At 41.4% G+C, this 26,167-nt stretch overlaps 1 protein-coding gene across 4 annotated transcripts; it reads left to right on the top strand.

The window, feature by feature from the left end:
• The first annotated feature begins 178 nt into the window (after positions 1 to 178).
• On the top strand, positions 179 to 25,838 carry rtel1 (regulator of telomere elongation helicase 1). 4 transcript variants are annotated; one of them, XM_080764679.1, is made up of 33 exons: positions 179 to 303; positions 973 to 1,159; positions 1,301 to 1,394; positions 1,669 to 1,750; positions 1,850 to 1,910; positions 2,431 to 2,506; positions 2,676 to 2,760; positions 3,283 to 3,348; positions 3,737 to 3,887; positions 4,049 to 4,090; positions 4,481 to 4,553; positions 4,782 to 4,879; positions 5,100 to 5,155; positions 5,337 to 5,402; positions 6,172 to 6,231; positions 6,351 to 6,441; positions 7,802 to 7,934; positions 8,085 to 8,198; positions 8,751 to 8,791; positions 9,851 to 9,936; positions 10,046 to 10,123; positions 10,288 to 10,365; positions 10,824 to 10,970; positions 11,639 to 11,754; positions 11,857 to 11,980; positions 12,121 to 12,292; positions 12,792 to 12,943; positions 15,443 to 15,541; positions 20,134 to 20,344; positions 22,377 to 22,514; positions 23,737 to 23,877; positions 24,094 to 24,282; positions 24,376 to 25,838. In XM_080764679.1, exons 1-33 carry the CDS (start codon positions 199 to 201, stop codon positions 24,450 to 24,452), a joined length of 3,489 nt encoding a protein of 1,162 aa, XP_080620805.1. In that variant the 5' UTR covers positions 179 to 198; the 3' UTR covers positions 24,453 to 25,838. The 4 variants fall into 4 exon arrangements, with proteins under 4 accessions (XP_080620805.1, XP_080620806.1, XP_080620804.1 ...); XM_080764680.1 differs by having other exon boundaries at positions 3,737 to 3,890; positions 23,746 to 23,877; XM_080764678.1 differs by having other exon boundaries at positions 3,737 to 3,890.
• The last annotated feature ends 329 nt before the right edge of the window (positions 25,839 to 26,167 follow it).

Raw genomic sequence — 26,167 nt, 5'->3', positions numbered from 1 at the left:
CCACTTACGTCACTTTGGGACAAATACGTAAGTGGACGACAGCTTTGAAAGTGCGCCCACGGAGCTACAGACTACCAATGATAATACTCCGGGGTATTTTAGCATATATGCTAATGATAAAAAACACACAGATTAGGTTGAATAGTGGCGAAGTGGTCCTTTAAGTAACGTATATTGGTTGATTGTAGCGTTAGAAACATGGCTACAACATTGAATATCGAAAAGGTGGATGTACTGTTCCCCTTCACGCCGTATGATTGTCAGAAGGATTATATGAGCAGAGTGATCCAGTGTCTGAAAGAGGTAAACAAACGTTCATTGTGTTGTGTTAGATACTCTATAACTCAGAGTGTACAAATGGCAAATGTAACCCTCTGTTTACATTTCTGCATTCACAGATTTTTGTACTGTAATTCTGCAAACTGTTAATATTTAAATCAATCAATTTTATGTACAGGTTTGAGGTTTCATGCACAAAGTACTTGAAGGACTGTTTATGACGTCTGGCATCTACTGTAGGATGATGTCTCTCCCCCTCTCTTTATCTATATAATCACAAAGCAATGTGTCATCAGCTTGGGTCATCATCAGTATCCGTTCATCCGTTGTCAAAGTAGCGTACTTGGATTCAAGTATATTTTGTGCTGTGACATCAGCAATGCATGTGTCTGACTGTCTGTATCACCAGCCTTCTCCGATGTCAGCAGTGTAGTATGATATCATCGAATTATGACGTGAGTCAGTGATGTCTGATGTGATGTTAGTCATGTACGTAATGGTATGATTCGAACATGCACACATGGCTTCAACTTTAAATAACTTTATATAAAGAATCTAATGATTGATAGACAGTGACACCACAAGACAACGCAGATATTCGTTCTGATTGTGATGAAGATGATCCTATTCTTTGTAGTTTCCTCGTGAATGAGGACTAAACCAGCGTCCAAAACCTATGTCTGTGTCTTTCAGGGGACAAATGCAATTCTGGAGAGTCCCACAGGCACGGGGAAAACCTTGTGCTTGCTGTGTGCCACTCTCGCCTGGAGGGACCATTTCAAAGACAACATTTCAAAAGAGAAGATCAAACAGAAGCAGGGTGGAGAGGCACTTTTGAAGTCCATGAACCAATGGGGGGAGGGCGGCAGTGACACCTCAAGTACGAGCATTATTACACACGCACACAACATAAATCAGTGTCAGTGTTTACTGGTTGAAAGTGCTTAATCGAAGCTTGATCACAAGGGAAGAAATGCCTGTTATTTTGTCCTACTAAAGTTTAATGTTGTATCTCCACCAGCGAGTTACTCAGATCTTCCTAGGATCATATATGCATCCAGGACACACTCCCAGCTCTCCCAGGTCATACATGAGTTAAAGAACACTGCATACAGGTACAAACACATCATTTTGGTTCAGTGTAATTCTGTATTGTTCTGCGTGGGGGCTTTTTATTGTTGGTTAATATGGTGTTAAACTTTTTTAAATAGTCAATCTACAACCTCACAACTTGTCATGTTGCGACTCATTGTGAGCTGATAGCTATTTTCAAAATTTAGTTTTTGTATATAGAGCACAAATTAAAAATGTTGGAACAAACTCAATAATGAGGTGAATGGCATGTCTTTTCTGTTTTTGTACTGTATGTCTTTGCCCTTTGTCCCCCAGACCCAAAATGTGTGTGTTGGGGTCCCGAGACCAGATGTGTATCAACCCGGAAGTGATGCGTCAAGAGACCTCCCACGTCAAGGTATAGATATGGAGAATATCTTCAGTTTGTGATGTGCTTTCACCATCTTTGCAATGATCTTCAATTTCATACTGATTCCCCACACCATTATCTTTCCAGATTCACATGTGCAGAGCGAAGATATCCAACAGGTCATGTAAATTCTACAACACCGTTGATGGTAATTGTTTCAGTCATACGTTTCTGTTTTGGGCATGTCGTTATAGCAAAAATAGCAGATCTCTAAGCTCACAAGGCATTGCGATACTGTGATCTTTTTGCTTTTCTTCATACTACAAAGTATAAAGCATATAGAAAGCAGATGTTTGAACCAATGTTTCATCTGGACAGTACACACTACAGTACACAGTATCATTGGAATATTGACCATTGTTTGTCATTGCACCCAGTTGTCTTCCTTCAAACTTCAATACCATTTGTATTATTTCTTATCTCAAGCTGGCCACAACGTCACATTTGTCTTCTATTTGTTCTTTATATATTTTCCGTGGTGCTAATGTTTTTGTCTGGGTTTGATACAGTTTTAACCATCGCACCACTTGTAAGGAATTAGGTAAAGCCGGGATATTGCTTTTGAGGGGCAAGGTTATATTAAGGAGCTTTCCCACACACATACTACTGTATAGTAGTCACATTACATTTGGGATCCTGATACAATGTCATCTTCTTACTGTCCCCAGAGAAAAGTACAGACGAGGTCTTGGTGAAGTCCATAATGGACATAGAGGACCTTGTAAAATTTGGCATGAAGCAAAGGTCAGACATTTCCTCCCTGTCTTCTCACAAACAAATCTCCCTGTTGGTAGTGCTTATCCACCATGCTAATACATTTGGCCTTTCTGAAGTTTCTGAGAGTGTCTTATAGACGGCTAGCTAGCATCCTGTTGTTCCCATTGTAACTCTTGGCTGCCTTGTTTTTATGCAGTTCCTGTCCTTACTACCTCGCCCGTAGTTTAAAACAGAATGCAGAGATCATATTCACGCCTTACAACTACCTACTGGACCCAAAGGTGAGTGGACTTTCTGACATTCCAGTCAACATGAAGGCATAATAGCCCTCAGTTGCCTTGTCAACTTTGGAGAAAAGAAATGCTATGTCATGCGATTCAAAGGGCTTGAGAAGTTCTTTTTCAAGGGAAATTTTAGAGCATGCTTATAAGATGCTTTTATGTGGTTAATTTATTAAAGCACTGGTTTTTAAACGTGGGGTACAAGGACGGGGGTTCCCCAGTTAAATGAAACCATTTTGACTTTTATGGGTCTGTATACCACCGTCAAGAGTTACAGTGAGGATTTCACAATGTAGCCAGAGATTAATTAATCTTTTATTTATTTAAACAAACGTCAGTCTGTGCTCCATAGCCTAGCCCTAGTGCATATCAAACGGACTGAGAATCTCTGTTCAATTTAGAGTGCACCATCAGAGTTGTTATGACTAGAAGAACTGTTTTGTCATTCAACTTATTATGTTGCAAAATGTGTAATGGTTTAAAAACCTTTTCCCCTTTTAATTTCTTATATTTGTCCCGTAGAGTCGCAGAGCACACAACATTGAGCTGAAAGGGTCCGTGGTCATTTTTGATGAGGCACACAACCTGGTAAGGGACCTCGCATCTTAATGACTTATATTGACAATTCTAAGTAATGACAAATTTCTTATTGAAGCTATATTGGCTTCATTTGAGAGGACAGTGAATCGAGACAGGAAAGGAGGATATGGACTGGAGAAGGGATAATGTAGAGGTCAGATCCTGAAGTGCAAATTGAACCCAGGGCGCTGCAGTTCTGTTGTCGGTGTAATTAACAACTTCAGACAATTTACCCATACTACAACATCCTAAGTACCCCTTTTTCCCGTCTACCACATTTGGAATTCCAGATTAATAAAGAAAAGAAAAAACATAAAAAAATACAAAATTCGTGGCACTAGGTCTTAAAAACATTTCCAAATATGATGTTTTCTTTGCTGTCCCCTGTGATCCACAGGAGAAGATGTGTGAGGAGTCCACATCATTTGACCTGACACCCTACGATGTGGCTTCAGCCATCGATGCTATAGACAAGCTGCTTGTAGAGAAGGTCGACGAAGAGGCCTCTGGCGTCACTGAGGCCTTCAATGTGGAGAACCTCAACTCTGGTGGTTAGGACGCTATAGTGAAAAGTATCACATAGGAAATAGTTCATTGCATCTTCTGACCATGATGTTGGACAAACAGGGCTGTTTATTTAGTGATTTAAAAAAGGAAATGCACACAAAAGTAAATGACTGGTGATTCCGTCTTTATTCTTTTGTTTCAGGTTTAAACAATATTGCTTTAGAAGATATTGCAAACATAAAACGTAAGCATTTTTATTCTTTTCAATGGCAGTATTATCTTGGAATTATATTAATTATTTTCTGTGTGGTACCTTTGAGATGATTATTACACTTTATTCATTTTTTTATCAAAGAAACTACTACCACATCAACACATACCATACACATGACAAAGCAACTATTTAATGACAAGTGCTTGATAAATAACACTTAAAGATGTGTTATTGATATGAGAAGCAGGCGCCCATGTGTACGCCTGATAATCTCATGTTGTTTTCCAGTGATACTATTCTGTATTTTATGAAGTAGATTTAATTAATGAAAGGACTGAGGATCTCTTGTTGTCACCAGTTGATAATATCGGCTCTTTTTTATTATGTTTTACTTGAGTCACTTCCTGTGTGGTTTTGCAGAATTCCTCCTGGATCTGGAAGCTACCATTGATTCCTTTGAGGTCCCTGACAAAGGGATTACTAAACCTGGAAGGTAACCAAACAAAGTTCCATTTGCCTAGAATTCATTTGTCACAATAATATGACTTGATCTACTCACATACATATGCAATTGAAAAGAGAACACAAGTGATTCAGCTAGGTTGCACTGATTGGAAAGTGCAATTTGGAATTTTGAAACTAATGAAGTTTTTGTTTATTTCATTCTGCCTGCCTGTCTACCAACACACACACACACACACACACACACACACACACACAGCTTCATTTATGAGCTGTTCGAGATGGCTGGCCTCAACTATACAACCAAGACGAAGAAATTTGAATCTTTGGAACAAATCACCGGGTACCTGGCAGGAAGTGAGCATCTCTGTTTTGTTTTGCATGTCATGTCACATATATATCTTAATCAATTAAGCCCTATTTTGTTTTTGAAAGTCTTCCCAAAATAAGAGATAATGTCGTTAATGTTGCGTTCACAATTGCCAAATAACCTTCAATCAGTCTTATCTACCACTATAATGAAACATATTTTATTATATGTCATTAGTTTTATTATGAAATGTTCGTATGTGAACAGGGTCCGGAATATTCACCAACACCACTGGATTGCAGAAGGTGGCAGACATTATTCAGGTAGGCCTTCATGTGAAAATAGAGTTACAACATTGTCCGAATCACAATGAAACTGGTGGCATATCTACTATGGTGTCCAATCTGCTTCAAATAATTGTATTGATATTTTGAGTTGAGAGACCACCTCCAATCACTGCAGATGTAGTACTAGCTATTCCTTTACCCTCTCCATTCATTGTAGCTGGTGTTCCCTGGTGATCCAAAAGAGGGCGCAAAAGGGAAGGACATGCAGTCCTCTAACTCTAAGGTTAGTGGACAGTCAAAGTAACTTTAACCTGCATACTCTAATGGCCAGTATTGGGAGACTAAACTGAATCATTACCCTTTTTTATTTTCCTAATGCGTTTGTTTTCAATCATTAGTTTCAGGTCTCTTCAATACAACATGATACTCTATTTTTAAGTTATGGTCCCATTTCGAGTTTAATAGATGATGAAGCAGCGTATGCTTTAACCCATTCAGAACGGGAACCCCTTTTGGTGTTTTAAGCCTTATAATTTAGCTTTTGAATAATAGCAGATCTACAAGCTCATAGCATGGCAGAGTGCTGTACTATGAGCTTGTAGATCTGCTATTTTTGAAAAATTGTGAAGATGCGGCACAAATCTTTGAATACATATTCTTTCAGAGCGAACGTTTTTAACTCGAATCCAATGCTCCTGGAACAACATATTTTCAGATGGAGGTCGGTGGCCAATTACATATATTTTTTGTGGTCCATGACATGAAATATTGAGCACCACTGATGAAGAAACCGGTATAAATTTCGACATCAGGCCTAATGTGTGGTCACGTTGTGATTGACAAGTCACTACCACTTAGTACAACAGGTATCAGGATAGATACGTAGCAATGCGTCACAAGCTGCACCCTCTCATTGAAACATGGTCACTGCAGAAAGTGAAAGTCCATGATGGCAACATACATAACTGTGGCAAATATGGCTGAACTCAAGGCTTCATAATGGGAGTTCATGGTGACGTCATGGTGAGTTTGTTTATATTTTTCTTTTAAAGGGTGATCCACAAGAGGGAGGAAAAGGGAATGACATGAAATCCAACATTGTTATGTTCAAGGTCAGTGGATGGACACACTCTCACTCCCATCTGCATTGATTCCACAGAGAATGTTTGTGCATTTCGACACAACCTAATCATTAATTCATGCAGTAACATGAGCTTGTTATCTGTCCCAGGTACATATCCACAAAGACAACAGCTTCCACAAGAAAAAACAACAGATTGACATCTGGTCGTCATCCTCCTCCTCCTCATCCAAAAAACAAGGTGAAGAACACAATGTGACGAGTCAAAGGTCGGTAAAAAAAGACTTGTGTCAGAGTGGGATTTTCAGCTATTTACTGGGAAATAAAGTGTGACATTGCAAGTCATGAAAAACTCAAACGTGAAAATGAACAAAAATTGTAAAGGAATCTAACCACTTGAACCCCAGAACTCTTTTCTGGAGGGAACATAAATCCAGAGGGTTAAAATGTTGAAATTCGATTCTAACTAAAGTGTGATCAATTATTTTTTTTCTGTCTTGGGCAGTCCAAGCTAGAACAAGGGTAGAATTCCACTTAATAGATTTCATGATGCTTATTGCTTAAACAGGCAAAGTTTACTTTAGGGCAGCTAGAATTACAATAACAACCTCTGGTGCTTGACCCATTGGCCTGGGGGGGTGGGGGGGGGGATGATCGCATGATCGCAGCAGTTCCTCAGTAAAGAAAGAGTCATATTGCCTGGAGGAGTGAATGAGAAAATTAGGTTAATGCTTGAAGCTGACATCGACCAAAGTGAGCACCTTCTGAGGAGAGACCGACTGCCAGCTGCTTTGGCCCATAATTAAGGCACCTAAACAGCTGTTCCCCAGAATTCCACTTTTTTGTATTTTGCCTGGCAAAGTACCTCCCCTCTACCAAGTCACCCAAAGTTAGGTAGCTGTCCTGGGTCCTGAAGTCTCTCATCATATGGTTCCTCCCCCTGGATTAAGGCAGCGGAGCGGCACTCCACAAAGTAAGTATGGTTAGGAAATCCCATTTTATCTCATATCTGAAATGAAATGAATATCCGTTTTGGTCCAAACATTTTATTTTTACCAAATATGCCCAAATATGGAGATGACTGGCATCATACTTGTGATTTCAGAGTATTGCAGGAACTGATGGGAGGTTATTCCACTCCTTGGGAGCCTAGATAGAAAATATGCTAGGATGCTTGGAGCGTTGGCCAGGGTGTCATAGGGAATGGAGGGCCACATGTGACTGTTAGTTGATCTGTAGCCTCGGAGACGTTTCGGTTTCACTAGAAAAAGAAACACCTGGGCAAACGAGCAACATTTCCTGGTCTAGGAGTGGGAGTGAACTACAGTGCAGAGGGGCGTCGCTCCAAATGCTCGCTCCTTGATTGCCTTGAAGGTCACTCAGTGTTTTGAGCTGGATCTGAGCAGCAACCGGAAGCCAGCGAAGCAAATGCAGAAGAATTTGAGTGTGAACGGGTGTGCTGTTGAATCAGTTGAAGGGGTGTGAGAGAGCATGCCACCAGACCTGCAAGTAGGTATATGTTACTACAGTTGTGTGTGTGTGTGTGTGTGTGTGTGTGTGTGTGTGTGTGTGTGTGTGTGTGTGACTGTGTGTGTGTTTAGGCAACGTTCTGAGTTACTGGTGCTTCTCCCCTGGGTTCAGCATGGCAGAACTAACGCGGCAGGGTGTGCGTAGCATCATCCTCACAAGTGGCACCCTGTCTCCTCTGTCCTCCTTCGCCTCTGAGATGCAGATGTAAGTCCTGTCGTCCCCCATCACTTCCCAAAACTGTAGTGTCATGTAATGTAAAGCAAATATTAATACTAGGACTGCAACTATCGAGTATCTCCTTAGAATTATTAATATCAATTACTTTTTCCTCTGCTGTACCCTCATGCCCCACAGCCCTTTTCCTGTTACTCTGGAGAACCCACACGTGATTGAAAAGGACCAGATCTTTGTGACCATTATCGACCGAGGCCCAGATGGCGAGAAATTAAGTTCAGCCTTTGATAGGCGGTAAGTATCACTAGGTGTGTTACAGTCCATACTATAGACGGTATACACAAAGCTCTGTTCACTGTGAATAATCTGAGTTTAGTTGATGGCTCAGTTCAAGCATTAGCATATTAGAAGGAACACAATGTCCACTAAGGTTTAGATGGATTTGTTTGTAGTCTGTAGCAAAGTTTAAGGCACCATTGATTCAGTCCAGCCCGTTTTACAATCACAGTCACTTCCAAACTGTTGTTTAACTGTACAACACTATCTTCTTTAAGATGTGCATACTGGCAGATGGGTCTCATTCCCATGATGTCATGGCAATGAATAAAGCCTTTTTTGGTTACGTATTACACTGCTGTCATGGTTTTGAGCTGAATTGGAAAAATATACAATGTGTCAACTAGCACTTTCGAACAAGCATGCTTGCTTGAGTTCACTGAAAGAGATGCGTTACTTTGGAGTTTGGAATTATCTGACATCCAATTCATGGAGTGTAGGCTACCTTAATAAGAAACGATACAATGATATGTCTGTCTGTCTTTCTTTACTTATTTTTTCCTTTCCCAGGTTTGTGCCTGAAAACATGTCTTCTTTAGGATGCACTGTTGGTAAGATAAACCACTAATATATGCTAGTCTAAACATATTAAACCCCCCGCACATGTTTCCACCTAACCCAAATCTCCACTATTTCCTGTTTGACACCATTCAGATTTTGTCACGTTAAAGGTCAACACCAGAGGTGTGATGAATAAACAACACGAACATTTGGCAGCGAATATTCCGTCTAATAAACCTGAATGAATGAGGCATCAACTGTATAAACTATTTATACAGTTGATGCCTCATTCATTCAGGTTTATGCCTATATTTACAATGAAAAATCTATCTAGTTTGAATAAAACATTTAATGGGTTGTGTCATCATATTTGAGGTCTGTGTGGATGTACTCATTGATTGATTGATTGATTGAAGTATTTATTAACAGTTTGCAGAATTACAGTACATTTCAAGCACAACTCAATACAAAAACTGTTAACTGTGAGTGGACGACCCAATAAAGCATTAGCTTCAAGGTTCAAGGTCTTTATTAATGTCCCAGAAGGGCAAATAGGTTTACAGCAAGAGTAGTGGTTTAAAACATACAAACAATACAGGACAACAGCAGACATGAGACACCATAGCCTAAACAGAGGTCTGGGCGCATCTAGTGCAGGTATAGAATCAAAGATAAAAAAATAAGAAAGGCTACATTCAGAAAAAGTGCTAGGATATAAAGTGCCGGCATGAAGTGCTTATCATCACCACATTACATGTTACTGCACGAATCGAGGCAGGGACAAAGGAGTGCTTATATCTGTTACAAGAGGGTCCACCTGGGTCAATTCATCAAATGACTCATGACACAAACGTGTCAAAATGTTTTCAGGTGAATTTATCACACGAAAAGAATGTCCTGGTGTGTGGAGACAGTTATATAATCAGTGGAATAAAGACCAGTAGTAAAATATTTTAACGAACGGTACAGTATTTCTCGTACATTATATTTACAGTCTTTCCCATTTAAAGCCATAATGTTCTTTGTTACAAAGAGCCATGTAGAAGATGCTTTAAAGGACATCATCCATCATATGAAATGAAGGCCAGTGTTTGTCTGTGTCACCGTAGCTAACCTGTGTCGGGTGGTTCCTCATGGTCTGCTGGTGTTCTTTCCATCCTACCCTGTCATGGACAAGACTCTGGAGTTCTGGAGAGTGGGTAGTCTTCAAATCAATTAATAATACATTTAATTCAGCTGTTGTTTGCCAGTGCTGATGTACTAGATATTCTAGATGACTGTAGCTAACATGTCGTCTGCCCCAGGCAAATGGACACGCGGGGCGCATTGAAAATATGAAGCCAATGTTTGTTGAGCCCAGAGGAAAGGGCACCTTCACTGAGGTCAGTTTGGGTAGATTTATTTTGTCCTGTCATCTTTGTATGTGTTTAAAATGCCTTTGTCTACATCTATGAAAAGTCTGACTTTGCCTGAGTCGGGTCTGCAAAATACTGACATGTGAATATCGACAGCAACAAGTGACCTCACTTCCATACCCCACTTATAGGTGATCGATGGATATTATAACAAAGTCAAGGATCCCACATCCAGAGGGGGAAGCTTTTTTGCTGTGTGCCGGGGAAAGGTGAGGTATATTTCTTCATCATAATTGTAATTCGTTTGTTACATCTAAATATGTCATTGTGTGTCTTAGTGTGTGCACAAATTTGTGTGGGTGGATGGTGTCAATCGTTTTATGTAATTCTCACCATACCTCTTACCTGCCATCATGGAATACTCAATAAGTTTGACTCACTGATTGTAAATAACTTCTGCAAAAAGGCACAACTTGTAATAATATAATATATTGCTATAGCTGTCATATATCTTAAAAGCAGAACTCAACAATTGTGTGTGTGTGTGTGTGTGTGTGTGTGTCCGCGTGTGCGCGTAATATTGTGGTGTTTTATATACAGTAGATGTCACGACAACATGGACAATGTCCTAGTGTGAAATTGGTTGAAAAGAACCCAGATCATAGTGTTGGGTGGCTTTATATACAATGAAATTCGATACACTACCTTATTCACTTGTTGTGTTTAGGCAAGCGAGGGACTGGATTTTGCTGACACTTATGGGCGAGGCGTCATCATCACCGGTATGCCCTTCCCCCCAAAGATGGATCCCCGTGTGCTCCTGAAGATGCAGTTCTTGGACGAAATGTGCAGAAAGAAGGTTCCTGGGGTGAAGGTAAAGCCTGACGCTGTTTTGTATAGTTTTTAATCACTGTTGAAGTCCCAAAGGTCTGTGCATTCCCACATCGGCAACCATCATCTGCATCATCAGCATAGTAATGCAAACTAGAAAGGTTTCGCTCAGTGTTGTGCAGTCTCAATGTTTGAATGGATGAAGCACATTGGCTAGTACCACGCCACGCCATAGCCCAGCAAGACACACTGTATATAATACCATAGCATGTGTGTCTGAGTTTATTGATACACAAAAATGACATAGTTGTTGTTGATCGATTTGAAACGTATTCCGAAATTGAGTTCTTTGGCCTGCTGGCCGCAGGCACAAGACATTTGAAGCTGATCAGCGTAGTAGCTACTGTGTCCAAACATTTGAATATTAAATTATATTACTATACTATATTTAATAAATATTTTTTTGCTGTTTTCAAATATGTTTTGACACAGAAATGTTTTATAGTCATGATTCACCAGGAGCCTAGATGGCTTCATTCCAGGCTTAAAATAACAAATATATATTTTTGGAAATCTCTATGGGAAAAACAAATTCTATCTGTGGATTTGGAACCACAAAATGTCCGCCACTGCTATGCCCTAAAAGGCCTGAGAGGACTGAATGATTCTGACTTGTCCCCTTTGTGATTATGCCACATGTTCATCATCCAGTACCTGTCTGGGCAGGAGTGGTACAGACAGCAGGCCTCTCGGGCTGTGAACCAGGCCATTGGCAGAGTGATTCGTCACAAAGAGGATTATGGTGCCATCTTTCTGTGTGACCAGAGGTAAGGAATAAGGATGATAAAACAAATAATGGTACAATACTATGGCTCTGCATTATTTACACATACACATCCATTTGTAATTAATAATAATTCCCCATACAGGTTTAAAAATCATGATGCCAAAGCACAGCTTCCTAAATGGGTGAGACCGTATGTGCGCCAGTACGACAACTTTGGGCATGTGGTGCGCGATGTCGCTCAGTTCTTCAAGGTAGCACAGAAACTGGTATGTGTTTACTGTTGTTCTTAAATGATAACGCATATGGCTAATTCTTGTTTACTGCTCCCAACATTTAACGTTTCAAGTGGGAATTTCATTAGTCTTATTTACTAAGTCTCATTGTGTATGAATGTATTATGTGACAGAGGCCCCTTGCGGATAATAAATCTGAAGTTAAGAGCTGTAAACAAGTACAGTCTGCAGAAACCCAGCCTTCGACCTCCACAAGTTGCTCATCCTCCCTGAGCTGGCAGACTCAGAAGGCCAAAGTGCACAATGACCATGTTCCCAGTCTCAAGAGGAGAAAACTGAATGATAGTAAGGGCATTTTATCAGGTATTTGACCAATATGGGAACTAAATCGTTACCAAGAAATGTCTTCACCAATGTGTTTCTAAAGGTGTCTAAACTAAAAGTTTGAAATTCAACTCCTGTGGGAAATTGTAGTTATTAGCATAATATGTGACCATACCATTAACATCCTATATAAGGCAAAAAACACTCTTTGGGAGGAAAACAGCCATAGCCGTCATCACAAATGTGATGAGGTCAGCGCATTTGGGTAAGTGGATATGGCCGAATTTAGCGAGTGTTTTTTGTGCAAAACTAATGCGTGTAACATACTACGGCGGTGTCAGCTGAAAACACTCTGCAAGCAGATAATTGGAGGTGCCTACTGTACACCAGTGGTTCCAAAAGTGGGGTCCAGGGTACCGTGAGGGAGTTCCAAATGCACCCTTAAAGGTCTACAAAAAAAGAATTGGACAATAAAATAAAAAAATCATCCTTTATTTCTTTATTTCATTCTTTCTTTCAGATGGACAGGGCATGGCCAAGCTCTGCGTACAGTATGAAACAGATGTTTCCATGCAGAGCTACCAGAGGAAACCAGCCAGCTTAATGCACGCCCTAGAGCACAGCGACCAGCCTAAAAGAGACCCAATGCACTCCTTTGTGGGAGAGGAGAATGTAATGTTTCTTTATTTTAATTTTATTAAAAAATATATATATTTATACATTTTCAGGTTTAAATCACATACACATATACACACAAACCCTCCCCACCCCCCCATTCAAAGGAAAGAAAACATGACAAATAATAATACACTTAGCACAGAAACAAAAACAAAACGTACACAAATGAAAATAATACAATAGATGTGCATACATACTTCAGCCTGTTCAGCCTGTCAAAATAGGAGCTCTAGGGTGCCGGAAAGACATGAAATCCACCCAGAATAGCACAATAGGGGCTGTATTTTGCGTGTCTTAAGTACCAGGTCTTATTACCTAACTTGAGTAAACTAAAGACCTGGAGGCGTGATCAATGCTCTTTGGCCACTCAGAATAGCCAAATGGCATTGATCACGCCTCCAGGTCTTTAGTTTACTCAAGTTAGGTAATAAGACCTGGTACTTAAGACACGCAAAATACAGCCCTAAGGGTCTGGGGTGATAACACAGTCAAAGACGTCTGAGAAAAACTTAAAGCTGTCACTCCAAAATGTTGTTAGTTTGGGGGTTATTTTTATTTTTATTATAGGTTCATTATAGGCATAAACCTTTATAGTCAAAAGTCAAAAATACAGAAATTAGACGATCTACACACTCGGCACGTCACATTGCGAAATTTGCCACATGTGAGGTTGTTTCAGCTGTTTCATCATATGACGAAGGGGGCTCAAGTGATTAACTGTATATCAACATGCTTTTAGCACACTGCAATGGTGAAGATTCTGTATAAAACAAGGTATTCATTATTTACCTTGGTTTATCTTCTTTACCATCAGAAGCAACTGAAATTAACCTCAAATGTAAGTTAATTTTAAAGCCATGTAAATATCCATTGAAAGAATCAGCATGTCGGTTGTCGGTGTCATTTAATTGATGGTGAATTGTGGTGAATTGTAGTACGTTATTGTAATTGGAGTACTGATCAGACTATTAGTACAGTATTTTTGTAGTATTTTGTGAACATGAGCAGTAGCTGCATCATGCTAGAAACCTCTGAATCCTATTTGTGTCATGTTGACATCATCCCCTTGTTTATGATTTTATCTTCTATTTGACCAAAACACAAAGCTGACATTCCAATTGCAACCTTTACTAAGTATTTCAACATCAATGACTATTTGTACTAGATGAGCAAACATTCGCTGTCACAGTCTGGCCTGACCGTAATGATTAGGCAACGTTGGGAACTTGGAGTAACATAGCAGTTTACGGTATTTGGCTGAACCGCCGATATATCACCTTCATATTACCTCGAAGTGAACATTCAAAATGGCAAACATCGATGACATGGTCAATATACTGTATTATAATTTACCCCCTCGCCCTGCATGTGCAGCTAAAGCCAGCCAATCACAAACATCCGTTTGCGCTCCGAGTGTGTGGCTTGTTTCAAGTTCAGCTCATTCACTCTTTCCCTGTGCTGTGTGCGCCGCATAGAAACAATGTCAGTTCAACTCAACAGCATGAGACGAGCACAACCCTGTCAGTTTTACGGGACTTGCTCGATTGATACACATTGAGCATGAATATTCTTCTAGGCAACTTCAAAATTAGAGTGATTGTTCAGGCTATAGAAAAGTAAGTGTTGCACTGCTGCCAATCCTGTGCCTCACAAAATTAACTTCAATTAATTTTATGTCGATCAATTATTCTATGAATTGTTTCACACCATAACATCACAACTAGGGATGCAACCGTTAAGAATACGGCAAAAGGCTGTCAATGATTTGACCTTTTTTCAGCTTCCAGGATGTCGATGGCCCCACCTGACACATGTGGTGGCACTGAATGGTTCGATGAAAGTGATGTGAATCTCTTAACAGTCACCATATCTCAACCAAAATGAACACCTGGGAGATTTTGGAATAGTGATGTGATCTGATTCTGAACAATGTCTTAAACCAGCTGCTGAATGAATCTGAGTGAGATAACAACATTTTCCCCTGAATGGCCCAACATCTTACTAAAACACTTCATGCTGAGTTTGACCTTTTAAGTTGTCACTCGTTGGTATATTTTATTTATTTATACGTTTATTTGGGAGGCACAGTGCTAGAATGCTAGTGTCCATCCGTAGTCCACGGTATATGATGATTACTTGATGTTGATACATTCGCTGTGGGAACGCCGATGTTTGAACTGTCCACACTAGCAAAAACTAATCATTAATACATGTCATTACAGTGCCACAACTGTTGGCTACTTTAAGGGAAATGGCTGACACTTTTCAGGAAAAGTGGGCAATGAACCTAAATGTGAATGACCTTGAAAAGTCAAGCTCATGCATGGTTTTTGAGATGTGATTGGAACTTTTATTTGTTTCTTACATTAATGTCTGCCTCTATGATGCCTTGTACTGTAGCCTGTAGGTCAGGATTTTGGGTGAAATTATGGTTATTTCTTGATGCATTTAATAATTTTTGAATACTTTGTACAATTATGCTTCCTCCTTTAGGCAAGCCGTTTGTCCACGCTGTCTCTTCAGCATGAAAAGCGGATGATGGATGATGATCTACGAGGAGGAAAACGTAAAATAAAATTGGTCCAAGAAAAGGTATGTATAATAATTACAATAATAAGAATTAAGAATCCAATCAATTATATTTTTTCTGTCTTTATTTACCTCTATTTATTTGGTATTATATACCTAGCTACAATAACCTACTACTTGAATCCATACTATTGCCAGTGAAGAAGTAATTGAAAATAAATTACTGTAAATGGACCGTCTTAAAGGGGGTGTCAGTGATTTCAGTCAAAAACCCTTAGGTTTCGTTTTTGCCTTGGGACACAAGCTTTCATCCAATCAGGATAGAGAACAAAAACGAAACCTAAGGTTTTTTAACCCCCAGGGGTTAACTGGGGACAGGGAGGAACTCCGGCTTATATGGTCAGCACACTCTATAGTAGAGAGGATTATCACAACAAAACAAAAGAATAAGTGATATTTGAATTAAGTGAAATCACTGACTCTACCTTTATTATTGCTCTATCCCAGGGGTTCATAAATGAATACTGAAACCAGATATAATCATTAAGGAAAGTGTGTACTATGTAAACTCATTCCCATTTTTCTAGCCATTCAGTTTTTTTTGTTTTTTTATAATTTGGGGACCCCCAAAAATAATTTGGCAACCCTCTCTAGGTCGTCCTCAGACGAGCCCTCCATCGTCGTTTCCAGTCATCCCGGTTCTCCATACATCTGACCAGTTCGTTGGTACTTTGCGCTCCTGCGTCGTTCTTGAGTACATCCACGTATGTTAGCGTTGGACGTCCTCGTGACCGGTGCCCGTGCGTTGGTTCCCACAGCACTAGTTTACTGGCTGGCAGCTCTTGGTGTCTTTGGCAGTGTCCTGCTAGTCTCATTCTCCTGGCTGCTATTTTCTGGGTCACCCTTGGCATTCCATCATACAGAGTTGTGTTTGTAACATGTGTGCTCTTATTGATGTTGAGTACTGCCCGCAACATTCTGGTGTAGCACCCATCGAGAGACTTCTGCAGGGTTGGCTTCAAGGTCCAGCATTCACTGCCATATAGGAGAACGGACTCTACCGTTGCGTAGAAGAAGCTTAGTTTGGTTTGACGGGGGAGGTTGGAGTTCCATACACTGGCCATGCCGTTTAGGGCCCTCCATGCAAGGGCCTTCCTCACTTTCAGGTCTTGTTCGGTGGAGTTGACCCATGATCCCAGGTACTTGAAGTCATTGACTTCCTTCAAAGCAGTGCCTTCTGTTGTTGTTAGAGGTGGATGCTCTGATGGGATGTTATAAGTGATAACTTGAGTTTTCTTGGCATTCAGCCGGAGGCCAACCTTGGCACATTCTGACTCCACTCTGGTCAGGAGCTCCTGCGCTTGTTCCACGTGGTCAGAGAGCAGGCTGATGTCGTCCGCGTAGTCCAAGTCTGTCAGGACTACTGTTGGGTGTCGCCTCGACCTCCTTGGTGTTATGGTGAGGCCAAGGTCCTGCTCTCGTCCATTGATGGCCTTCCTCAACGCGTAGTCCAGGACTATGACGAAGAGGAAGGGGGCTAGGGTGTCTCCTTGCAGTACTCCAGCCACGATGTTAAACTCCTCACTGTTGCCATCTGGAGTCAATACCTTGGCCCTTGTTCCTGCGTACATGGTTTCTATTGCCCGGAGTAAGTTGGGAGGGACACCGTAGGCCTTAAGGATCTTCATCATCGTTCCTCTGTGTATCGAGTCAAATGCTTTTTTGAAGTCGATGAAACACAACACGGCAGTCAGGTTGTTCCTTTTGACCTCCTCAATGATTCTCCTTAGGGCCAAGATCTGGGCCATGGTAGTTCTCCCTTCTCGAAAACCGTTTTGGTTCTCCCTCAGATGAGGGTCCATGGCATGCCTTATCCGGTTCAGGATCATACGGTTGTAGACCTTTGCAGTGATGCATGTCAGGCTGATGCCTCGGTAGTTGTCTGGCTTCGAGAGGTCCCCGGCCTTAGGCACAGGGATGATGTTGGACAGAGACCAAATGTCAGGCTGCTTGCCGTTTAGCAAGGCGAGGTTACAAAACTGTAGGATGACGTTGTCAAACCCGCAGTTCTTTACCACTTCTGGAGGTATGCCGTCCGGCCCAGCACTTTTGCCCACTCTCAGTGTGGCTTTCGCCCTGACTAACTCACTGACCGTGAAGGGGCCATCATTGATGTCGAGGTTCTGGAGTAATAGTGGTATGTCTTCCTCCTCTCCCTCAACTGTTGTTCCCAGCAGCCTTTGGAAATGGTTGAACCAGGTGTTCACCCTTTCCTCAGGGCTGAGCCCCTCCACCTGTCCCTCCTTGGTCCTCTTCCGTCCAGTCATTTCGTTAATGACCTTCCAGGCCTCACCGTACTGCCTCTCACCTTGCGCTTCCTGGACTCTATGCACCCTCTCCATGAGTTCCTCCCCTTTGATGTTATCGTAGGTTCTGAATAGAAGCTGTTTGGCTACATTCAGTCGCCCACGTCTCTCCGCAGTTGGCTCTCGCGCAAAGCCAAGCCGTGCTTCCTCCACCCTTCCTCGTGCCACCACGACCTCCGGGTGCCTGGACTGCAGGGTGGTTCTGGATTTATCCAGAATGGGCACACACAGCCTGGTTGCCTCCTCATTTGCTACAACGAAGCGCCTGTATTCATTGTTGGGCTCCTCACCCTCATCCAGCAGCTGAAAGCGCCTTGTGACCTCCTCTGTGTACCTGGCTTGCAGGCCAGGGTCTGTTGAGAATGCCTTCCAGTCGTAGCGGATTTTTGGGCATGGCTTGGGGACCCTGAGGCTCAGTCGCACCCTCATGGAGACCACGCGGTGGTCAGAGCCCACAGAGCTGAACGTGCTGTATGACTCAGCATTCAGGATGGAATTCCTCCACTTTTGCCTCACAAGTATATAGTCCAGTTGGCGTAGCATACCTGAGGCTCGGTCTTGGAACGTCCATCTCTTGCCTGATCTTTTCCTGAATATGGTGTTCGCTGCCAGTAGCTGGTGTTCCATGAGGAGGGAGGCAAGGTGTGCACCATTGCGGTTGGTAGAGTCATGATATGGGAAGGGCGCGTCCTCTGGTCCGAGCCTTGCGTTGAAGTCCCCCAGGATTGCCAGAAAGTTGTGCGCTGGGACGTCTTGAACCGCTGTTGAAAGGTCCTCGTAGAACTTCTCCACCTCCTCAGGTGGTGCCACGTTGGTGGGCGAGTACACAACTATGACTGTTGTTACTGGGTTGCCTGAGAACTCTGCGATAAGGATCCTGTCGGTGTGATGGTAAGCCCGACGGAGAGCCTTACGCGCCCGAGAACCCAGCAGTAGCCCTACACCCCCTGTTGCAGCCTGGGCCTCGTTTCGCCACGCGGATGAAGTGATGAGCGTGCATCTCTCCACTCTGCGGTACACGATCCGGTCTTCAGTGTGCACTCTCCTGTGTTCCTGGATCCCCAGGATCTCCACTCCCCTTTCCTCCGCACAGTGTGCTAGCTCCGCCAGTCTAGCATCTTCTCTTACTGTACATGCGTTGAAGGTTCCCATAAGAAATGGTCTCCGACAACGCAAGAGTGCATTGGACGGAGTGCTGTGATCGGACAGGGCCCTCCCTCGCGGGTTTAAGGTCCTATCGTCATGATGTCCTCCGGGAGGAGGACCAACACCACCGTCCGCTGCGATGTTCCTGCAGACTCCCGCTGCTGGAAGTATAGGATTTGGGATGACTTTGTACTCCATGGTTGGCTTTACAATGCTAGTTAAGGACTGTGGGGCGCAACTCCTCGCAGTCCTGGTTTTAATTCAGAGTGTCCTTCTCCTAGATGGGTTGCCTTGCCTTCCACGGCTATGAGCCCCACCTGCCCATGCTATTTGCCCATAACTGGGACAGTGGTTGGCAGGCGCCAGGGCGTGTCCACACACCGGTGGGCCTGCACGCCTTGCCTCTGGGGCCCACTGTTGCTCCGAGATCCTCTACAGTTTGGCCTGGGACCGCAAGGTACCCAGTTACCGTGTGTGGCCACGAGGAGGCACTGCAGAAGTCTTGGCGGTGGAGAGGCTGTGTACCGGCAGGAGGAGACTTACACCCCCACGGGGGTTCATGGCCCACGGGTTGAGAACCCCTGCTCTATCCGACCACTCAAATAATACATATCAATGTACTTCCTCTTCACCCATGGATACACAGTGCAACGGCGAGACACTGTTACACATTATATACTAATGTGGCATGGTACCTCGGGTATATACTGTTTGACTGAGCGGGACACTGACAAAATGCCTCACTTCATTTTTAAACTCATTCTACCGTATTCGTCATTGGCTATATTTAGAGCTTAGCCACTTCTTGTTTCCCCAGTCTGTGATCATATAAAGGTTTCCTTTCCTTATTTGGTTGACCCCTTAATTCTGACTGTGTGTAACTGACTACAATGTGAGCAACATTCAGCTAATTCCATTAATCTCACCACAAAAAGGCCCTAGTATGACCACAGTATTTGGTCAATTCTGTTGCACGCTTCCATATGTGTCTATGTAATCTTAAATAGACAAGAGTGATTTGACGAAGCTGTAGTTTTAAAAGTGACTTTTTATTAGCCTTGCATCCCTGGACCTTGTGAGTTTTTGAATGGATATGTTAAGTGCCCTTCCTGACGTACATTGTATTATTGTTGTGTCTTGAAGAGAACTGGGTTCTCAGGCGTGTCAGACCATGGTAAAGGAGACCAAGCGAAGATGTTCATGGCAGAGATGAAGAAGTGCCTGAGCCAGGAGAAATACCAGCGAATCATGCAAGCTCTTCAGAATTACAAGACGAGAAACGATATCGATGAGCTGTTGGAGAAGACAGCCTCCCTCTTGACTGAAGATTTCGATACTCACAGCCTGTTCAGAGGTAAGTCATATGATAGTCATATGTAGCTATGTAATGTGACTGAATGCATATCTCTGTGTCATAAGTGATTAACACAAGAGTGAATCACATGGGAGACTTGGGAGACAGATAAACAGCATATCTCTGGCTAGATTGACATTTCCTGAGCACCTTCATTCTGACCCCTGACTTGTCCTGTTTTTGTCTAGTGAAAGGTTATCGAGGGCATTCATATCTCAAAACTAAATAGGATAGGTGACACTTTTTTTAAAACTTAATTACATTTAACCACCGCCACCATTATGCCAAAATGTCCACTTTTCACAGATATCTCAAAATCTAATTGGTGGATTGGAATGGTACATCCAGATTCAGGATGAAAGGACCCTAACTGATTTTATAACCATGTGCCTAATCCTTAGGCAAATATATACAATGTTATATCTGGGACTACAAATTATCTATTTTCGTTTTAACCCCGCTATGAGTTATTTTTTTCTTTCTTTTTTAAAAGCAGATGCACACCTCAAAAGGTTGATGAAAGGCGCGTAGGACAAAGTGCATATAATCAAAAGAGAATCTCTGAATAGAATAGGACCTGCACACTAGACTGTCAGGAAGAATGTTGCTCTTTACTTCAACGTTTCTGTCTTTGACCTTCATCCTATTCTTTGTTAAATATTCAGAGATCTCCTCTATGAGAAAACACATGATATCAATGTTGATCCTGTTATTTCTGGATGTTTCTGAGCACCTTTTATGGAATTCATGAGCATTTGTTTATTTGAAAGGATCCCCATTAGCTGATGCCATGGCAGTCAGCTAGTCTTCCTGGGGTCCACACACAACATATTACAAAACACATTAAAAAAATTAAGAAAACTAAAACATGAATTGCATTAATTCAGTTCATCAATATAAGTATATATATATAAAACACAATTAAATAACATACATCAATTCTCAATTACGTACAAAACAGATGAAAACAAACACTAGTATAGAATAACTTGTATATATAGCCTAAAGTTGTTCTTTCAACTGGTCATTCAGGTAAATAACTCTTTACTTTTTTTTTTAAAGGCTGATTTATTATTTGTTAGACGGATGTCAAGTGCTAACTTGTTCCAAAGATCTATAGCTCTATAAATTACTGTTTTTTTGAGTTTGTGTGAACTAGGTACAGCGATATGCCCATTAACACATGCCTTGTATTGTGGGTGTGTATATATGTAGGATGTAGCCATAGACCTGGCTCGCTGCAAGTGACATTTAAAGGTCAGTCGGAACAATGAAAGGTAACATGGAACTATGTAGGAAGTGGTGCTGCTGTGATGATGAGAGAATCACATGGACATGGATAAACACATGAATGTTGGTGTCTAAGGGGGAGTCATCAACTCATGCATAAAATGTTTTTGCTTAGTGAATAATTTGTGTCTAAATGTGTTACATCTGTAATTAATAATGATATTGTTACAGAACACGTGAAGAACAATATTGAACAGATGCCATGATTTGTCGTGTTGTGTATGTGAAACTTAAAGGACGATGTCACCCATTTTCAACCTACCGTATCTTCATATAATTGCTCTTCTTTAATTAATGCTCATGAATGATAACATGGTACACTTTTTTTCTATCCGGTCTGTGTCTCATAGGAGGACTGCGGACACTTCAGAAACCAGACCACCACATCATCATTAGGAAGGATTTCTAAATTTTTATTTTATTGACGCAACAACAATGGCTTCCATTAGGGCATGCTAATTTCCAGGAATAGATAGTTAGGCTAAGTTTATATTAGGTTCGATTCCTCATCGATGATGTCACTGTTTGGCGGTTTTCTGAACTAGTGTCTGTCCACATATCCCTCTTCTGAGACACAGACCATATTATAATGAGCATTAGTGAGCTGAGGACCTACTATATGAAGTAAGTCATCTCAGTTGTGGTCTGATTTGTACTTTTCCGTATGACAGAGTATACTTTTAACCTGCCTTCTGCTATGATGAAGTATATAGGGCTTAAGTGGTTAAACTGTGTGTCACAGGTTTCTACCAGTTCATACGGCCGCATCACAAAAAGAGGTTTGATGAGAAGTGCCAGGAGTTGACTGGCTCTGGGTGTGGATACAAGCCTGATCATTCTCTGTCCAAGGAGGAGAAGGAGTCACTCCTGCAGCAGGATGGTGAGCAACGCTCCAACTTTTACCCTTTATTATACCAATGGTTCCCAAGCAGCAGTTTGTTACAACCACGTTATTATTGTAATGCAGTATATACAACTATACAAAAACTTTGGATCTCAGATCTGCAGTACCAAACTAATTCTGCACCATGGGGGACCGGGGCCTTCTGCTCAGCCGCACTGTGCCTGTGGAACAGCCTTCCAAGTGACTTTGGGCACACTCTTGACTCTTTTTAGACGGGCCTAAAAACCTTTCCATTTTGGAAGATCTTTTCATGTTAGATTTTGTGTAGTATTATGCAGTCCAGGGAATGAGACATTACCCCAGCTGAAGGAGTTTAAGTATCTTGGGGTCTTGTTCACGAGTGAGGGGAGGACGGAGAAGGAGATCAGTAGGAGAATCGGAGCGGCAGGGGCGGTATTGCAGTCGCTGTACTGCACTGTCTACTGAGCAATCTTCGTTCCTACTCTCACCTATGGACATGAAGTGTGGGTCATGACCGAAAGGATAAGGTTGTGAATACAAGCGGACAAAATGAGTTTTCTTCGACGGGTGGCTGGCATCTCCCTTAGAGATAGGGTGAGAAGTTCAGTCACGCGAGAGACTCAGTGTATAGTCACTATTTCTTCACCTGAAAAGGCTTCGTCTGTACCAGTGTACCCTAAATACTAGAACATCGTCTGTACCAGTGTACCCTAAATACTAGAACATCGTCTGTACCAGTGTACCCTAAATACTAGAACATCGTCTGTACCAGTGTACCCTAAATACTAGAACATTGTCTGTACCAGTGTACCCTAAATACTAGAACATCGTCTGTACCAGTGTACCCTAAATACTAGAACATCGTCTGTACCAGTGTACCCTAAATACTAGAACATCGTCTGTACCAGTGTACCCTAAATACTAGAAAAGTGCAATTCTGGGAAATTGCAACCATGATGATGATGTATTGACCCACATGACGTCACAGGGACTAAAAGCCTTTATACAGAATAAATAAATAATGGCGGGTAATTACCGGTACTATTGTCTGGTTGCCACTGGCAACCACACTAATAATTTGATATATCTGATCTACTGTAGCGTGCAGGCAGGCACGACAGTGTAGTGCCACTCCCTGTGAGCATAATCACTGCAAGGGGTGACGCATAATGTTTTTGTTTACTTTTTTCCTGAAAAGAGCGTAGCAACATTATGTAATATGCTTGTTTTCTTGAAGCTCCTGTAGGTGACGCTGGGGTGTCTTCCAATGGCAGCTTGAACGCGCCTCAACTGAATACGGCTCTACAGCTCAACAACGGAGGGTGTCACCTAGGAATGCATGCCTCGGGGAAGCCTGTTGCAACGCAAGCTCAGACAGGTTGGGGATTCTGTTTACATCTCATTCTTTTCTTTATTCATGGTAGGGATACTCCTTGGCACACCACCCAGTTGTTAAAGCATTAGTCACATAATTATTATGTGATCTACAGCACGCATGCAGTGAATTTCCAAAATGTCTGTCTGTCGATCGAGTTGATCGATCGTTCCGTGGACTTCATTACAATTCTGTGTGAATGTATTTTCCTGTCAACAGTTCAACCAGTTGCAAAGAAAGAATCTCAACTCCTTGTGGCCGAATTGAAGAAAGTTCTGGGAGTGGAGAAGTGCAACCAGCTCGTAGGAGCCATAAAGAACTACAAAGATACAGAAAACTATGAAACCATGGTGTCCACAGTGGTCAGCCTGTTAACAGAGAGAAATGAAAACTTTGATCTTCTCATCAGTAAGTCTATTCTTCCTTTGAATGAGCTGAGATACTTTTTCTGTAATATAAAAATAAAAATACGTTTTTTGTTTTTGTTTTGAACTCTTTCAGAATTTGGCCAGTTCATCCGTCCTCACCATAAGAAACAGTACAATGAGATGGTGGCTGCTCTGATTGGTGGACCTTGAAGTGCTCTGTCTTTGAACTGGTGTCTTTGAAAAGAGCAGGACTCTGAAGTGCATTGACACATCAAGAAGTGATATTTGACGTCAGTGATCCCAGCTTTGGCTCCATTCTGAAGTGACTTATCAAGCTTAGCTTGAGTTAAGACACAAGTTGACGTACTACAGTGGGGCTGTTGACATTGGGGTGCAAAAGTGCAGAGTGAAAAGCAATATTAGACCACTAAAAACATGGGCCTTTTCTGTTTATTGCTCCAATGCCTTGGAAGACGGTTCCACAAACAACCCCACTGATGGCAAGTTCACACTTTAGGATAAATCTGAACGGTTTGTTTGTACACTGTATGAAGTAGTAGTGTGTTCAAATGCAGATTTTAACAGAAAAAAAATATTAATATTTTAAGTAAGGTGTAATCAATAAATGTTTTGTTAATGAAAATCCAACACACCTTCATCTTCATTTCTTAATATGTTGTATAGTGTACTGCATGCTTGTGTGTACTGTACTGTGTACATAATATAGAAGAACAAGGTACCTTTTTTATTATAGCAACTCTCTTCATTGCTGAAAATCCATGCAGGTAAGAAATGATATGTGGAGGACAGTCTAGCCCATTAAAATTGGGAAAGCACCTGTGTCATTTTAGATTTTAGCGATGGCTATTCAAAAATAGCAGATATACAAACTTTTACATGTGCTATTTTTGAAAGATCGTGAAAGTGTCCGAACTGATTTAGAAGGCATTTGTAGAATCTGTCTCAGGTCTTGATGGGTTAAAACCATGTGGAACTTCATACTTGGTCATCATATTGATGAACTCAGTCTTCCTTCCCATGTAACCTCCTATAGTAGGCTAGTTCCAGACAACTATATAGTCTCCTATATAGGTAGTTTGGAACTTGCTATGGGGAAGCATTACTTCCACATTCTCTGTTAATAATGAATGTATTGTCTGCAGCTGTGTTGAACTCCACATTTGGGCAAAGACGATGTGTGGAACTGGAGGACATACATACATGGACATAGACACTTTCTAGATGGCCGACCCCTTTGGAGATACAGTACACATACATATTCATTGTTTATAAAATCCAATCCACTTTATTTAAATAGCACATTTCACAACTAAGGGTTTACAAAGTGCTGTACAGAAAGTTAAAAGCTAAAAGTTTATAGATGGAAACCTTTTTTATTATTTTTCATTAAACCAACTTATTTTTTGTTGTACATTAATAACTACTATGTGTAGCCTACTGATTATCTTATTCACAAATTATGTACTGATTATTTTCTTATTCTAAAGTGGACCACATGGGGTATGTGTTTTATTATAGGCTACTTTATGGGTAATACTCAGTTTGTTTTATGTGCCTAAATGTTTATGTAGTTGTTTATCACTACTTGTATTCAAAATAAACTTTAAATCAAACTTTTAATGTAGTAAATGATGAGGCTCAATATCATGCCTTTGTTATAAAATACCACAGGTTTTAAAAAGTAAAAAGAATATCTATGACTATTTTATCAATTAGGCTATCAAAAGGTGAGGTAGATTTGCAGAATGCAAATAATGTGAATTGAAATCCGGGATTCCCCGTAGCTAGCCTACTATTTTTATCTCGCTGTTCTTTGATCTATTTCCTGTAAATCCCTTCTTTCCAGACAGCGTACTGAACAGAATTGATTGGGCACTCACTGTAATTCAGAATCATTCTTCACG

This window comes from Protomyctophum bolini, assembly GCF_963924005.1.
Source record: "Protomyctophum bolini genome assembly, chromosome: 5".
NCBI classification, from domain to species: Eukaryota; Metazoa; Chordata; class Actinopteri; order Myctophiformes; family Myctophidae; genus Protomyctophum; species Protomyctophum bolini.
Note: the sequence above shows the minus strand (reverse complement) of the source record. Positions and strands in the feature narration are given on the sequence as shown.